Below are 18,680 nucleotides of genomic sequence, written 5' to 3' on the forward strand. Positions count from 1 at the left end.
TTTCTGTGTAGGATTTCAAGAAGTCGACTGTGTTCTGAATGCAATTCAAAGCGATGTCAAACTGCATATCTTTACTTTGCAATATTTTGCTCAAAATATTAATTTGCGCCAATAGATCACACCAGATTACTGTTTCAGGACGCCGCTCTTCTATCAAGTTTCTTCTTCTTGCTTCTTTCATTTGTGTTAGTCGGTTGCCTGAAATGAACTATGCAGGGGGTAAAAGTCCATCTCTATCTACATAAAATCCAACATCTGTCTGTCTGTGTGTCTGTCCGTTTTTCACGAGACAACTACTTAACAGATTTACCGTATTTACTCATGTACCACGCGCCCTTTTGTAAGACACGCACCCTAATTTTTACAAAGAAAATGGCGAAAATCGTTTTGCCCCGCATACGACGACGATAGTAAGCATTTAGAGAGAGAGAGTGCGAGTGCACGAGCAACCGAATGAGAAAGAGAGAGTGCGCGAGCAAGCGAGCGAACCCAAGCAGAAGATTACAGAATTACATTTCCTCGTGTATGACGTGCACCTGATTTTCTAATGCTAATTTTCAAGAAAAAATGTGCGCATGGCACACGTGTAAATACAACAGATCCTTTTTTTTCTATAATTTGCTTGAACATTCCGGTTGATCTTGCGACTTCTCTTACCACGCTAACAATCATAGTTCACTTGCAGGAGCGATATATTCACGCTAATCCAACACTTGGGCTGTAGGGTGGGGGAAGTGTGATGTCAGGAGTAATGAGCCTGGCAGTGCCATCCTCACTTACGTGCCAGCCTCTGTTCGAGTCGTTCTACCTCTCGCCACGTATTGACACCAAGAAAGGGTAACATTTAATTTGATTTGCCAAAGCGGCAACCTCCGTTCTTGCCTCTCAGAGACTTCAATTCGTGTAGCATAAATCCTCCTTGAAAGCGCACAGCTTTCACGGAGTTGTGTCGTTTTGTGGAATGGTTGTATCCTCTCAGCTTCTACTATTGATACTATGATCGAACTGTTGCACAGACGCCCTGGCAGATGAGGAGCATGACCTGCCTTCCCACTGGGGCCCCGTCCATTATCCCAGGCCCCACCATCACCGTCGTTGCTGCCTGTCATCACTATTTCCTCTCTGCTAGTGCTTAACCATACTGATAATTCCGCCACCAGAGAAAATTTGTACTTCTGAAATATAGAGCTGTAAGTTGTATTTGGTTACAGCTAAAAAAAAAATGGCCGGTTGGGGCCCTTTGCCAGTGGGGGCCCTAGGCGGTCGACTACTTTGCCTATGCCTAAGAACGGCCCTGAATGGACAAACCTTAATCCATTATCATGTTGTGCAAAATGAACAGGGAGGACCCGGAGGAGGACATGCGGCAATGGCTGCAAGAGGTGAATGGGGAAGGGGATGAGTACTTACAAACAGCTAACAGTTCATCAAGAACACTATGAAGTGTTCAAGAAAATTATGAAGGAAATTAGTCCAGTGGATCGAGACGGTGACTTTAAAATGTGTTCATCAAGAACACGGGGACACCGTTGGAAACTCGTTAAGAGTGAATTTCACACAAACATCAGGAAGTTTTTCATAATACACGAAGAACAACAGACACTTTGAATAAGCTACCAAGCAGTGTGGTGGACAGGAGGACAGTAGGGGCCTTCAAAACTCAACTTGATGTTATTTTGGAAGAACTAAGTGGCGAGAAGCAGCGAGCTTGATTGAGCTGAACAGTCTGTTCTCGTCTAGATTGTTCTAATGCTGTTCAGTTGCTGGAATTTAACTTTTTAATGTTTTTAATGGTTTAGAGTTTTCTGTAAAAGTTATGAAATATATGTGCAGTGTACACAATATGCATATTGACTCTAAAACTTTATCAGAAGACTAAAAGAGCTCTGTTCTGTTTATTTCTTTCCAGAATGATAAATCACCAGGACGCTCAGCTAGCCGATCAAGTAATATTTCTAAGGTAAGCACATTTGTCAAGTTAGGTATAAATTAATTTTCTACATATGATTCATAGTCTTGCAGTTGTAGCCTGAAATGCTTTTGTCAGAGAACCAACAACAAAAAAATGTAAGTAATTAAGTAATTCTATAAATGTAATGCTGTTAGCAGTTTGGCTTTGTATTACTTCAGCAAGTTGACTGTAGAGATCTACCCCTCGTGATGTCTGTGTCAATATTTAATGTAAGCTTTGCCACATTTTCATTTTAGTTTTCATGTAGCCATCTCTGAAAAATGTATGGAAATTAGTAAATGAATAAATGTAAGTTCTTAATGCCTTTATACAAGATTGGCAAGATTTGGATATCACGGGTGTTTACAAGCAGTGCATCCCACGCTCTTTAAAATAGCAATTCTTTCATGGCACTCTATGGTTCTTATTTGGCTGTGTGGTTCCTTGTCGAACCATCGCTTGACAAAGCACCATTTCATACTGGGAAGGGTTCTGTGCACATGAAGCTGGTTTACCGTGCTTTGAAAATATTCCTAATATGAAGAAAACAATTTGAACTCTTTAATGTATGGCTGGCTTCCTATCAGGACACTAACTGATTAAGAAAACTTGGACTTAGCCTGAGGTGTTGTACATAGCGAGAGTCCTTTAAAAATCAAGACCCTTTCACAAAATTATTCCCACCTATTCATGGTCATTTACTGTATGGAGCCTGTTATGGATCTAAATAAATAAAGGTTCTTTCTGGATCCTTCACATGGATGGGTCTTTTTTGGAACCAAAAGTGGTTCCCCTATGGCATCGTTTAAAAGAACCCCTCTGGCATATTTCTTTTTAAGAGTGTAGCTTTTGCTTTAAAATAAATTCTTCAACAAGAACACGGGGACACAGATGGAAGCCTAATAAGAGTAGACTTCACATAATCATCAAAAGATGTTTTTTTTCCCCACAGAGAATTATAGGCTTGTGAAATAAGTTACTCAATACTGTGGTAGACAGTAGGGAACTTTTGAAACTTAGCATGATGTCATTTTGGAGAGATGAGGCGAATAGTTGCTCTCATCGAGATTTTTCTCATCTTCTAATACAGTGTTTTATTTCAATCCAACTGGAACCCAAGGCAGTTTAATCACATTGAGTAAGAGATGAGGATTGATAAAACTCGGTGAAGCTTTATAACACTCTGGTATGGCCTCATCTGGAGTACTGGGTGCAGTTTTGGTCTCCAAGCTACAAAAAGGACATATTAAGGCTTGAAAAATCCCAGAGAAGAGCGACTAGGCTGATTCCAGGACTACAGGGGATGAGTTATGAGGAAAGATTAAATGAACTGAGCTTTTACAGTTAAAAAAAAAAAAATTTAAAGGAGACCTGATTGAAGTGTTTAAAATTATGAAGAGAATTAGTCCAGTGGATCGAGACGGTGACTTTAAAATGAGGTTATCAAGAACACGGGGACACAGTTGGAAACAGAACCAAACATTATGATGTTTTTCTTTAAACAGAGAATGATAGACACTTGGAAGAAACGACCAAGTAGTGTGGTAGACAGTAAGGCTTTAGGGACTTTCAAAACTCGACTTGATGTTTATTTGGTAGAAATAAGTGGAGAGGACTGGCGAGCTTTGTTGGGCTGAATGGCCTGTTCTTGTCTAGATTGTTCTAATGTTCTTAATAAAATATCTTTAAGTGGACCTAACAGATAATAACAGGTAGGAGTGAGCTCAGGACTTGCGAGATTTCATACTCAGCAGTTTACACTTCTTCAGTGATTATTCTTTTAAAAAAAACCCTATCCCTAATTACCTTCATTACTGTAGTGGTCCAATAAGTGTTGACAGGACATTCAACGAATGTGCTTATGCTCTTTTGTGAGCAACGCCGGGGCCTATTTTGCACAGACTTTATGATAGCCAAGTCTGTTGTGGATGATTTCATCTGAAGAACTACAACTAATTTGCACATGATTTGCCATTGCATTGATGACGACTTGTCAGTTCATCAGAATCATAGTATGAACGTACTCAGTGTTGTCATCAGGACAGGAAGTGGACACTCATCCTCCTTCATTATGTTTAACACTTTTTTGAACACCATTTTTTAACTTCTCAATCCATTTGTGAACACCCTGCCATGATGAAACACTGTCACCATATTGTGTAGAAAGCCCTCTATGGATTTCAGCCCCTGATACAACTTCAGCCCACAAAAAGAAAACCACTGTTTGCTGCTCTTTTTTGGTGCAAACAGAGAATGGAGCAGCCATGTTTAATGAAAAAAATAATTGGGAGTTGTCTCCCCTCAACTTTCTCGTATACTCAGATATGGGGATGGATATTTGAGGAGTAAACCACAAAACAATGATTATATTTTTATATCATGTACATTAAAGAACCATCAACAACAAATCAAATCAACTACACAAGAAAGTCAAGGAGATCTAAAATGTCGAGATTCATCAAAATCATGACATTGAATTTTTGGACGATTGCAGTACTTTCCTTATACTTTGTACACGAGAAAGTCAGGGAGGTCTAAAACATCGAGATTCATCAAAATCTTGACATCGATATTTTGGAGGATTCCAATACTTTCCTTATACTTTGTATACGAAAAAAGTCATGGAGGTCTAAAATATCGAGATTCATCAAAATCTTGACCGAATTTTTGGAGGATTCCAATACTTTCCTTATGCTTTGTATACAAGAAAGTCAGGGAGGTCTAAAACATCGAGATTCATCAAAATCTCAACATCGATTTTTTGGAGGATTCCAATACTTTCCTTATACGTTGTATACGAGAAACTTAAAAGAAGAGAAAGAGAAGGATCAGGGTCGAAACTTTACCACCGGGACCACAAGCACACATAGTTTCCACATGTGAGCTGGGAAAGCCGTACAGCCAAACCAAACAACATGATCACAAGTGTGGATAATTATTGACTTACCCTCATATATAATAATGATAATAATAATTTGAGAACCCTGATCTAGATCACGGGTGCCCAACTCCAGTCCTGGTGGGCCGCAGCGGCTGCAGGTTTTCATTCTAACCCTTTTCTTCATTAGTGTCCTGTTTTTGCTGCTAATTAGCTTCTTTTGCTTTAGTTTTAATTAACTTGACTCAGACCCCGTAGTTGTTTCTTTTTCCTTAATTCGCAGCCAAAAAATAATGAGACACAAAATGAGCCAAAACAGGACTGGCTCACCTGTACTCCTCACACAATATCTAAAAATAAATAAAGGTGAAGGTCTCAGTAAGGCTGGTCTCTCAGCTCAACAAAAGATTTTGACAGTGTTCTTAGAAAAAACAGAAAAATCAATAGTTTTGAAAATGTCTGCTGTGACAGAATGAGAGCAGCAACAAGCCATGGAATTAAAGAACGGGCTTTAATTAACAGCAAGAATCAGCTTCTCATTAATAAACTGGTTGGAGTTTGAAATTTCAGTTTAGCTGGTCATCTGTTTGGCTGTCACTTAATGAAGAAAAGAATCAATTCAGAGGACTGGATCCTTAAAAACAGGGCTATTAAAATCAAGGGGAAAGAGGTTAATTAGCAGTGAAAACTGGTCACTGATTAGGAAAAGGGTTAGAATGAAAACCTGCAGACACGGTGGTCCTCCAGGCCTTGAGTTCAACACCCCTTATCTAAATGAATAGATGGACAAGCTTGTTGGGATGAATGGTTTGCTGCCATCAAAATTATTCTGTAATCGAAACAATACTACATCCCTAGCATGTGTTATAAATGTCTTGATTTAAACATTATGGTTTGGCTTTGCTTTTAATAAACAAGCAGGAGCATATAAATGGGCCAGAAGCGGAGAAGTGAATTTTCCTTTAGTTACACGCTGTGTATTTATAACCAAAGAAGCTTGGCTCCCAATGCCCACAAGCGGTACTTTACTGGAGATACCGGGATTTATTGCTGAAATTTATTTGTACTGTTATGCATGGAACTTTCAAATCCTCTACCCACAAGCTTAAGGAAGACATCAATTTGTGAGCCACGTCTCCGCAGACCTGCAGTATTTTCACTTTCATTTACTGCTGGTAAACAAGTGTCAAAATCAATTAGCGTCCCGTCTGTGCACATAGCAAAAGGACTGACTGGAGTTTTATTGAGTCTCATTTTGACAGTTTCCTCCTGATATCATTCTAAACATTTCAATTTATGATTGGGGAAATTCCTATGCCTTACTGATTAGTTTATAACTGAGCCCTAAATAAAATCCTATGCATTAATGGCCTCTGAAAAGGCCATCCATATACAAGAAGGATGGATTTCTACAAAGTAAAGAGTGCTGTTGGCTCCTAAGAAAACATCTAGGTGCTCCGTTTATTTTTCGCAGCCTTCAGATAATGAGCGACAGTGCCGATATCTCCGTAAACAGAGACATTTGATGGAAAGACACTATTGGCCCCTCAGAATTACTAACACGTACGTCTTTATATACAAAGAAAATCTTTTTAGCTTGTGAACCTCAAGGAAGCGACATTTTCATGGTTTACGAAGAGCAGTTCTGGCACGAGGTTCAAACATGTGCCTCTAGTGCTAGCATCTGAACCTCTTCAAAGGCATTCCAATGAGGTGGAGCTGCAGTGATGATCCTGGAGACATCCGTCACCACATGCTGATTTACGCTTCACCCGCAGTTTGAACACCGAGAGTTCCTTGGAATTTTGTCCTGAAGTGCATGGTGAATTGTGGGACCTTCTATGCACAGGTAGACGTATGCCCATTGTTTCACTTGGCCACAGGTGGACTCCAATCAAGATTAAGAAACTTCTCAGGGTCGCCCGTCACTCCAGACTGAGGTAACATGCACTCTGGAGGTGTTCATCAAGGGCCTCTTCGTAACCGTCTGCATTTATCCTTCTCTCAGTTCTGACCAATCCCCCTGTCCTCATAGCACCACCACTCACCACCATGTTTCACCATAGGGATGGTATTAGGCAGGTGATGCGCTGTGCCTCATCTTCACTGTAGCACTTGAAATTTTGAACTAAAGTGTTCAATTTTTGTCTCCTCAGATCAGAGAATACAATACAATACAATACAATTTATTTAAAATCCCACAAGAAGTGCCTCAATGGGCTTTAACAAGCCCTGCCTCTTGACAGCCCCCCAGCCTTGACTCTCTAAGAAGACAAGAAAAATCTCAAAAAAAAAAACACTTGTAAGGAAAAAAATGGAAGAAAACTTCAGAAAGGCAGTTCAAAGAGAGACCCCTATCCTGGTAGGTGCAGTGGGTGTCAAAAAGAAGGGGGTCAATACAATACAATACAGTACACAGAACAAAACACAAGAATCCTCAATACAGTATAAAAAATAAAAATATTACAAGTATGGAGCAGAATTTAACAGTAGATGATATCACATGATAGGATTTGGATTTGTTTGGAGCCATCAAACTGCCTCCCCAACAGGCCATTCCACAGCTGGGGTAGCACTGGGCCAGCCAATCCGATGAAAGGACCCCTCTTTCCCATGATTCCAGCGGTCCCCATCAGGGATGACTTTATCATAAGCAGGCAAAACCACTTGGCAGGTGGGCCGTGGCACCAAGTACCACATTTGATTACTAAGAAGAGAAACAGAATAGGTGAGGGTTAGTATCAAATTCTAACTATCATGTTACTTATGTTTTAGTACTAATGACTAACAACAGAGATGCGGTCTGTACAGTTAATCAGCAGCTCTAGTCAGGGTGTGCTAAACTGAAGTAGTGAGTCTTCAGCCGGGATTTAAAAACTGAGACCGAAGGGGCATCTCTGATAGTAGCAGGTAGACTTGTAGGGGGCCCTGTAACTAAAAGCTCGACGTCCCACTGTTATTTTATTAATCCTTGGAATCATAAGCAGACTGGCATCTTGAGATCTTAATGTGCCCTCTGGTTTGTAAGTCCTGATAAGTTCAGATAAGTAAGCCGGACCTCGGCCATTTAATGCTTTATATGTTAAAAGGAGGATTTTGAAATCTGCCCTAAACTTAACCGGGAGCCAGTGTAAGGGTCTAAAAACTGGAGTTATGTGTTCGTGTTTTCTTGTTCTTGTAATCATTCTTGCTGCAGCATTTTGGATTAACTGGAAGCTGTATAAAGAACAGTTTGAACATCCAGTGAACACCGCATTGCAGTAGTCAATCCTACTGGACTACTTTTCCTTGTGCTCTCAAAGTCCTTTATATGCAGGTTGGCAAACTCCAAGTGGGCTGTCATGTGCCTTTGACTCAAGAGTGGCTTACATCTGCTGGGAAGGTCATCCTTCCGACATGTTCCCCCATCTCAGTGGAGGACTTTTGAAACTCTGTTAGAGTGACCATTAGCTCCTTGGTCAACCAACACTCTTCTTGCTCAGTTATTAAGTATGGTTGAACAGCCAACTCCAGGAAGAGTCCTGATGGAACCAAACATCTCCCATCTCACAATTATGGAGGACATTGTGCTCCTGGGAGAACTCAAAGCTTTACAAATGCTTTTATCCCCTTTGCCCTTATCATTTGCCTCACCATGGTTTGACCACAGAGAGTTCCTTGGACGTCATGGCTTGTTTTTTGTCCTGAAATGCAATATGAATTGTAGGACCATCTATACAGAGGTATGTGTGTGTCTTTATAAACGATGTCCAATCAATTCAGTTTGCTACAGGTGGACTATAATAAAGTTCTAGAAACATCTTAAGGAGAATTAAAGCAAGCAGGGCACACCTGGCCGCACTCCGGAGTGCCACATGAATGAGAGATTTAATGTTTTGATTTTTGGTGAATTTGCAAACCTTTCTGAAAGCATGTTCTCACTTTGTCATTATGGGTTATTGAATGTAGGGCAAAATAGCACGAGTGTCCATTTACAATAAAATCTACAATGTGTCCTGGAGGGCTACCCTGACTGTAGGTTTTCATTCTAACCCTTTCATTAATCAGTGATCAGTTCATGCTACTAATTAACTCTTTTGCCTTAATTATAATGGACTATTTATGACTCGGACCCCTTAATTATTGCTCTCAGAGTCCTTTATATGCCATTTGGACAACTCTAAGTGGGCTGTCATTTGCCTTTTCCACAAGAAAGGCTTTCTGTCTGAGTGACAAAGTGCTCTTGACTGGTTATTCTAATACAATAAATAATAAAAGTGAATGTCACTTTACGAGTTCTATTTGTCTTAAATAGATAGACAATCTAAATTGGATTAGGCAGGCTGGAGAATGGCGTTGTATTACAAAGAAATTCAAAGTTAATCATTTCATCTTAAAAGGTGAACTACCCTATAGTGTTTTCTTTGTACATGGATATTTTACTAATTATGTACTAAATGCAACTTTATAAAATATAATTATGATGACAATTATAATGGATGGCAGGGAGGCCAGATAAACCCTCATGCCATTACCTGTAAGGGATGCCAGTTTTAGTGGATGACAGTTGGGGAGTGCCTTCCAAGAGTACACACCCTCCTAATACACTGGATGGCAGCATATTCCTGAGCCAAGATGCTCATTCATGTACCTGCAGGGCATGCTGGGAGTTGCGGTCCCGTGGTGCAGCCCTCCCTGATAGGGGGAGCTGCTGTGGAGGGCTGTGCCTACTTTTCAGGGGCTTCCACCTGACCCAGGAGTGCTTTCTCCTTGAAACCAGACGTATTCCATAATAGTGGGCCACATTCGTGTGCTTGGGTGGTCAGAGTCGGGAGGAGGTGGATGAGACTGCATGGGGGATGTAGAATGAGAAAAGTATTGCTTATTGTGTGGCCTAAAAAGAATGAAAATGTGGAGCGTGGTGTGTAAAAAAACACATTGTATTTGAACCCAGGACTGTGTTGTGAAGTTGTGTTTGGGGGTTTGTTGCACTGCAACGCCTCCTGCTGGTCACACGGTATGAGACTACTGGCAATTTCAGCATAAGCATACAGTAACAGTCAGAAATGAAAAGTACATTTTAATTACAGTACGGAATGCAGGAGTTTTTAAGTGCTCATTAGAGTAAATTTACATTTGTAATCTGCACCGCATGCCACGACTGCTCCTCCAATATATATCAGCTTTGCAAAATCATTAAACTGTTCGTTTTGATGAGCAAATCACCATTTTTGGATTTTTTCCCACAACTGCTGATTATAATGATGGCTTCATCAAGGAAGTTTACACATTTTTTTATTAAATCAAAAACAAAATAACTAGAGATGTATACCAATAAACAAACATTAACGGAAGCTTGAGTGAATATTATGGGATATCCGGCCATGGAGAGGAGGATTAAAGCAATAAAAAGAACGTCTTGTACAATTATTCATTGATCAAGAGTCTTCCCCTTGGGATTAATAAAGTATCTATCTATCTATCTATCTATCTATCTATCTATTATATAGTGCCTTTCATATCTATCTATCTATCTATCTATCTATCTATCTATCTATTATATAATGCCTGTCATATCTATCTATCTATCTATCTTATATAGTGCCTTTCATATCTATCTATCTATCTATCTATCTATCTATCTATCTATCTTATATAGTGCCTTTCATATCTATCTATCTATCTATCTATCTATCTATCTATCTATCTATCTATCTAAAAGCGTGACCCTGTATGACGGGGTGTCCTTTTTGAGGACCGTTTTTAATTTCCACAGTTATTTATGTTATAATATGAGGGACTTTCAAAACATTTTCGCACTTTAATATTTTTGTTGGAAACGGTGAAGGCAGGAGGAGTAGCAATTGGTCGTGTTTGAGAGTGTCATGTGACTGGGAAAATTTTATCACAAATGAAGGTGACTATGCAAACTGAATTAGAACAGAAATTCACGAATATATTAAATAATAATAAAGAAAATGTAACCACACGAACTAAAACAATCTCACCCCAGTTCCCATTCTGGCGATATACAGTACAATAAACACAAATTAGGCAACAATAAACAGCTAACAGAAACTTCACACGATGAAGTCCATACACACAGAGTCCATAGGAAATGGCAACCAAAGTTTGAATAACCCAGAGATCAGCTTGCTGTAAATAAATGTAAAGAACAGTCCTACCGGTATATCCTGAAGATGAAGAGTGTTGGGATCGGGAGAGCTCCTTCTCCAAAGGTCGACAAACAGTCCAATTCAGTCCTCACTCAGCAGGCAGACACCAGACAGTCCATACACACTGTGACCGATAAGGGGCGCTGTCATCCCCTTGAACCCTCAGACCAGACGCCAGACACCAGATAAAAGTCCAAATTATGAATTTATTTAGACTATACAGTGCACAAAGCACCCTCCACTCCACTATATTCATAAACAATAACAATAATCATACAATAATCAATCCTCCACTCTCCCAGACGCATTGCCACCCTTCCTTCTGACTCAGCTCAATCCTAGGATCTCCCACAGTCCTTTATAGTCCTTGACCCGGAAGTGCTTCTGAACACTCAGTCCATGTGACTTCCTAGCACTTCCGGGTCAGATCAAAACTCTTCTTTTCATCCCGGAAGTACGTAATTTCCTCTGTTGCTGTCACTAAGACGTACTTCTGGGTTAGAGGTAAAATAGAAGTCTCTGAGCTTCCCTGCAGCGTCTCCTGGCGGCCCCGACATTATCCTGTACAGGAAAACTCCAATGTCCATGATGCCCTGCTGGAATTCTGGGCATCTCCATGTCGTAGGGAGGGCTACCTCTGGCGGCCTGGGGGTATTGGCCGGGATGAATGGCCAGCCGTAGTCCACAACACGAACAGAACGGGAAGGTAAAACAGATGGGGAACTCCAGACACAACACAACCTCTCTTCTCTGCATCACTAGGCCCCTTTGAAAACTCATGCAGGCCTTCTTGTCCCCAGCAGCCCCTGCACCTTTAGCAGGCTTCCAATCAGATCAACTGCAGGGACTGCTGGGAGTTGAAGTTTTACTGCCCGGTAGAACTGCTACAAGGTTACGATAAAGGCCTTCCTGAACTGATGAGTTTTCAGTTGTTTCTTAAAATAATAAATTGAGTCATCTGATCTCATTCATTTCGGGAGGTCATTCCAAAGTCTAGGCGCTACACAGCTGAAGGCCCCATCGCCCATAGAGAGCAGATTGGGAGAGGGGAACAACAAGATGGTCAGAATCAGAGGACCTTTGTGGGCGAACAGGTCACTGATGTAGTCCGGTGTGAGACCATTTAAAGCTTTGTAGGTTAATAATGGAATTTTATATTCAATCCTGTAAGACACAGGGAGCCAGTGCTGGCCAAGCAAGATGGCTGTGATGTGCTCGCTGTTGGTGGTCCATGTAAGGAGTCTCGCGGCAGAGTTTTGAATCAGCTGGAGCTATGATATAAGATCAGAAGCAGCATCTGCCAGTAGGGCGCTACAATAATCGATACGGGATGTAATAAAAGCATGGACGAGTTTCTCAGCATTAGAAAAGGAGAGGCAAGAGCGAACACGGGATATGTTATGGAGGTGAAAGTAGGAAAGTTTCTTCCTATAAGAATAAGAAAAGGTGGAATCAAAAATGACCCCAAGATTCTTTGTATTAGAAAATGGTCTGACGAGATCATCACGAAGAGTGACTGAAAAGGAGATCATCTGCTTAAGTTGCTCACTGAAGCCAAGCCTTTACTAATGGAGCTAAACACGAATGTTTGTTCCTTATGAAACATCCTCAGTCTCGAGCAGCACAGAATCCTACTAGAAATAACAATAACAATGTAAACATACTGTAATGTGGCTGCTGGTAAGTAAGGCAGGATCTAGCACGGGTCAAACGCGTGCCGAAAGAAATCTCTCAGTCCAAAAAGTTTGTTTTGAAAGATTCTGTGAAAATTCAAAGCAAACGGTCCACACAAGAATGAAGAAAAAAGGTTGTTAGACACATAGAATAAAAGGCAAAAAATATTTGAAAACAATGTTTCTTCTCTAAATTTAGCTTTTCTTGTCAAACTTCAGTTGTTTCCATAATTAAAGATGCTTTACTTCGCCTTCAGTACGCTCTAAACGTATGGCACTGCACGTTCAATCGAGTGCGTTGCGTTACATACTATTGGGCACGTTGAGGCCCGGTTTGTAACCGTGTGCCCTCCATGCCTTACTCATGCCAAGGCAGGTCACTAACTGAGCCTAATCTGTAGTGAGAGGGGCAAGAAATAGCTGGAATATACCAATTCAATTCAGTTTGTGGGGGTTGTAAGAACCTCCCATAGACTGAGCACTAATACATAGGCAAACATTTAATTTAACTTACATAACTAGCAAATGGCCCTTACACATAATTCAAAGAGGTAATTACCAAATGTTCTTGCTGTTAAAACACGTATTGCTCAAGTAACATTTCTGTGCTTCATTTTCTTTGTCTCACTACCTGCCCACACCGTCTCTTGCCCAGTTGTCCTGAACAAACTGCTCCAGCAGTGTCAGGTGTGAAGGGGGTCTTCTCCACACTGCATATCTCAGGCCTCTCCATAGATGTTTGATGGGATTCAAATTCGGTCTCATAGATTTCCACTTCAGAACAGTCCAATGTTTCATTCATTGCCATTCTTGGGTGTTTTTAGTTGTGTGTTGTGGCTCATTATCCTGTTGGAGGGTCCATGACCTGCAGAATGGAGCTTTCTTACACGGGGCAGTCCATTTCACTACAGAAAGCCTTGATAGTCTTGAGATTTCATTATTCCCTGCACAGACTCAACGCACCCCATGCCAGAAGCAGCAAAGCAGCCCCAAAACATAACCGAGCCTCCTTCACATTTCACAGTACATACAGTATGGTGGTCTTCTCTTAGAAAGCTTCATTTTTTTTTTTCATCTGTGGACACAGAGCTGATGTGACTTGCCAAAAGGCTTCAGTTTTGTCTCATCTCTCTTAACGACACCCTCCCAGAAACATTGTGGCTTGTCAAGATGCTAATTGCTGTGTACCAAATTTCAGGTCAATTGTCCAAACGTTTTGCGAGCTACAGGTGACTTAAAATCCAGGACAGGAAAAACAAACAGCCACGGTAGCGTATTATATATATATATACATTTATATACAGTACAGGCCAAAAGTTTGGACTCACATCCTCATTCAATGTGTTTTCTTTATTTTCATGACCATTTACATTGGTAGATTCTCACTGAAGGCATCAAAACTATGAATGAACACATGTGGAGTTATGTACTTAACAAAAAAAGGTGAAATAACTGAAAACATGTTTTATATTCTAGTTTCTTCAAAATAGCCACCCTTTGCTCTGATTACTGCTTTGCACACTCTTGGCATTCTCTTGATGAGCTTCAACAGGTAGTCACCTGAAATGGTTTTCCAACAGTCTTGAAGGAGTTCCCAGAGGTGTTTAGCACTTGTTGGCGCATCGCGAGAATGCCAAGAGTGTGCAGAGCAGCAATCAGAGCAAAGGGTGGCTGTTTTGAAGAAACTAGAATATAAAACATGTTTTTAGTTATTTCACCTTTTTGTTAAGTACATAACTCCACATGTGTTCATTCATAGTTTTGATGCCTTCAGTGAGAATCTACCAATGTAAATGGTCATGAAAATAAAGAAAACACATTGAATGAGGAGGTGAGTCCAAACTTTTGGCCTGTACTGTATATATATATATATATATATATATATATATATATATATATATATATAGTGACAGATAGGGGGCTCTATTGCTCCCTTGAACCCTTGTCCAAGACGTCAGACACAAGGTAAAAGTCCAGTAATCTTCTTTATTTGGACAAATACAGTGCACAAGCACCCTCCTCTCCAAAATACTCATTAAATTCACACAAATACACAATAATAATCACTCCACCACTCCTAGACGCATTGCCACCCTTCCACCCAGCTCAGCTCGCCGTTTGGGAGCTCCCACAGTCCTTTTATATTCCCTGACCCGGAAGTGTTCCAATCCCCAGTCCATGTGATCTCCTATCACTTCCGGGTCAGATCAAAGTCCTTTCTTCACCCCGGAAGCACGTCATTCCCCTTGTCCATGTGACTCGGACGTACTTCCGGGGCGTATGGCAAATAAACATCGTTCCTCTGCAGCGTCATCTAGTGGCCCCCACGGTATCCAGCAGGGCTGTGGATAAAAACTCCATTGTCCAGAATTCCCTGCTGGTCTTTGGGGCCCCTCCATGCGAGAGCTCCATCTGGCGGTCTGGGGGTATTGGCTGGGATGAATGGCCGGCCATATTCCACAAATATATATATATATATATATATATATATATATATATATATATATATATATATATATATATATATATATATATAGTGGCAGTAGAGGGCGCTAGTGCTCCCTTGAACCCTCAGGTACAACTCCAGACACCAGGTACAAGTCCAAGACTTTTATTATTCTTCTCAGTGCACCAAGCACCTTCCACACTACTCATAGAAAATCACTAATTCCAACACAGTACACTAATCACTCCTCCTCGCCCAGACACTTTGCTCCTCTCCCTCCTAGCACAGCTCAGCGTCTGGACTGAGCCTTCGTCCTTTTATAGCCCCTGACCCGGAGGTGTTCTTGTCCCAGCAGTCCACAGTTCCTTACTCCTTCTGGGTCAGTGCAATCAATCCATTAGTTTAACCCGGGAGTACGACATTCCTTCCCGTCACATGACCGTGACGTACTCCCGGGTCATAAGGCATCACAGAGCCCATAAGCTCCTTCACAGCGACTCCTGGTGGTCCCCAAGGTATCCAACAGGGCTGCGTATAAATACTATAAAGTCCATAAGGCCCTGCTGGACCTCGGGGCACGATCCTGCTGTCGGGAGAGCTCCTCCTGGTGGCCCGGGGGTGAGGACCGGCATGGGAAGCTGGCAGTCCTCCACAGTATATACACAGTATCTCACAAACATGAGTACACCCCTCACATTTTTGTAAATATTTTATTATATCTTTTCATGGGACAACACTGAAGATATGACACACCAGCGTATGAATGTGTGTGTGAATGGGTGAATGACTGTTGTGTTGTAAAGCGCCTAGGGGGGTTCTTGAACTCTAGTTAGGCGCTATATCAAATACAGGCCATTTACAATTTACCATATGACACTTTGACACAATGTAAAGTAGTCCGTGTACAGCTTGTATGACAGTGTAAACTTGCTGTCCCCTCAAAATAACTCAACACACAGCCATTAATGTCTAAAACGCTGGCAACAAAAGTGAGTACACCCCTAAGTGAAAAATGTCCAAATTGTGCCCAGTTAGCCATTTTCCCTCCCCGGTGTCATGTGACTCGTTAGTGTTACAAGGTCTCAGGTGTGAATGGGGAGCAGGTGTGTTAAATTTGGTGTTATCGCTCTCACACTCTCTTATACTGGTCACTGGAAGTACAACATGGCATCTCATGGCAAAGAACTCCCTGAGGATCTGAAAAAAAGAATTGTTGCTCTACATAAAGATGGCCGAAGCTCTAAGAAGATTGCCAACACCCTGAAACTGAGCTGCAGCATGGTGGCCCAGACCTTACGGCGGTTTAACAGGACAGGTTCCACTCAGAACAGGCCCCACCATGGTCGACCAAAGAAGTCGAGTGCACGTGCTCAGCGTCATATCCAGAGGTTGCCTTTTGAAAATTGACAAATGAGTGCTGCAGAGGTTGAAGGGGTAGGGGGGTCAGTCTGTCAGTGCTCAGACCATACGCCTGCCACACACTGCATCAAATTGGTCTGCGTGGCTGTCGTCCCAGAAGGAAGCCTCTTCTAAAGATGATGCACAAGAAAGCCTGCAAACAGTTTGCTGAAGACAAGCAGACTAAGGACATGGATTACTGGAACCTGAATGCCCTGTGGTCTGATGAGACCAAGTTAAACTTATTTGGTTCAGATGGTGTCAAGCGTGTGTGGTGGCAACCAGGTGAGGAGCACAAAGACAAGTGTGTCTTGCTGACAGTCAGGCATGGTGGTGGGAGTGTCATGGTTTGGGGCTGCATGAATGCTGCCGGCACTGGAGAGCAACAGTTCATTGAGTGAACCATGAATGCCAACATGTACTGTGACATAGTGAAGCAGAAACTGGGCGGCAGGGCAGTATTCCAACATGATAACGACCCCAAACACACCTCCAAGACGACCACTGCCTTGCTAAAGAAACTGAGGGAAAAGGTGCTGCACTGGCCAAGCATGTCTCCAGACCCAAACCCTATTGAACATTTGTGGGGCATCCTCAAACGGAAGGTGGAGGAGCGCAAGGTCTCTAACATCCACCAGCTCCATAATGGAGGAGTGGAAGAACCTGTGAAGCTCTAGTGAACTCCATGCCCAAGAGAGTTAAGGCAGTGCTGGAAAATAATGGTGGCCACACAAAATATTGACACTTTGGGCACAATTTGGACATTTTTCACTTAGGGGTGTACTCACCTTTGTTGCCAGCGTTTTAGACATTAATGGCTGTGTGTTGAGTTATTTTGAGGGGACAGCAAATTTACACTGTCATACAAGCTGTACACGGACTACTTTACATTGTGTCATAGTGTCATATCTTCAGTGTTGTCCTATGAAAAGATTTAATAAAATATTTACAAAAATGTGAGAGGTGTACTGACTTTTGTGAGATACTGTATATATATATACGAGCTGTGTAAGCCTGTGCTGTGAAAAGCCCGGGGTCCTAGAAACTACTGAAATCGTCAGAAAAAAAATTGAAAAGTAGAGATGTCAGATAATTGAAAGAAACGACTCTGGGCGTCTCACTCCTAGGAGGATTCATTTTGCTGATGTTCTTGCCTCGGTTGTGTATTAAGCAGCTAAGCGAGTGTCTGTTTCTTCAAAGGTTTCATTTCGCTGACGTGCTCGCCTCGCTTGTGTATTAGCGGCGAGAGGAAAAGTAAAAGGGATGCCGTTTTGCCGATGTTAGCGGCTAAGTGACTTTGTCGTTCTTCAGAGGTTTCGTTTTGCCGATGTGTTGGCCTCGCTTGTGTTATTAGCGGCTCAGCGAGTTTGTGTTTCGTCGGAGGCGGAGCTCTTACCCCGACTCCACCTCTCACTTCAGACAGACACACACACTTCCACGTGTAGACGTTTATATATAAGAAATGTTAAATATTAGTAAAATATAAAGTGCAAAAAATTGCTTGCACCACACAAAATATACAGTATACAGGGTGGTGTATTGTACTCGGGTGTATTATTTATTTCATCCATCCATCATCCAACCCGCTATATCCTAACTACAGGGTCACAGGGGTCTGCTGGACCCAATCTCAGGGCGCAAGGCAGGAAACAAACCCCGGGCAGGGCGCCAGCCCACCGCAGGGCACGCACACACACCAAGCTAACCTGCATGTCTTTGGACTGTGGGAGGAAACCCACGCAGACACGGGGAGAACATGCAAACTCCACGCAGGGAGGACCCAGGAAGAGAACCCGGATCACCTTACTGCGAGGCAGGAGCGCTACCACTGCGCCACCTCTCTATATGTCATTTTATTTTTTTATTTAAATAAGTTAACATATTCGGCTATGTTGGAGGGTGGCAAATTGAAGTACCGCTCCACCTCGAGTGGCACGAACTCGAGCGACACCGCTGGCTTGATCTCATGTCACACTTGCTTTGCTTTACCCAGTGATGTGTCCAAGGCATGCAGCGGTACAGGAGACAATGTCTTTTGTTTCATTTCATTTCGGCATACAGAACTTTTTCAATGAGCGAGATCATTTAATCATGTAATCATTTTCCATTTCATCCAGATGCTCAGAGATCGATGGGCTGCTCTCTTTATTCTCTTGTCACTGCAATGTGTGGTGACATA

At 41.9% G+C, this 18,680-nt stretch overlaps 1 protein-coding gene across 1 annotated transcript in view; it reads left to right on the forward strand.

Annotated features, from left to right (window-relative positions):
* Positions 1–18,680, forward strand: part of march1 (membrane-associated ring finger (C3HC4) 1) — a 493,069-nt gene that overhangs the window by 373,929 nt on the left and 100,460 nt on the right. Inside the window, exon 4 of the mRNA XM_039757996.1 lies at positions 1,910–1,960. Coding sequence (XP_039613930.1) covers positions 1,910–1,960 — 51 coding nt within the window. The remainder of the gene's footprint in view (positions 1–1,909; positions 1,961–18,680) is intronic.

The sequence above is a fragment of the Polypterus senegalus genome, chromosome 7, assembly GCF_016835505.1.
Source record: "Polypterus senegalus isolate Bchr_013 chromosome 7, ASM1683550v1, whole genome shotgun sequence".
Lineage (NCBI taxonomy): Eukaryota > Metazoa > Chordata > Cladistia > Polypteriformes > Polypteridae > Polypterus > Polypterus senegalus.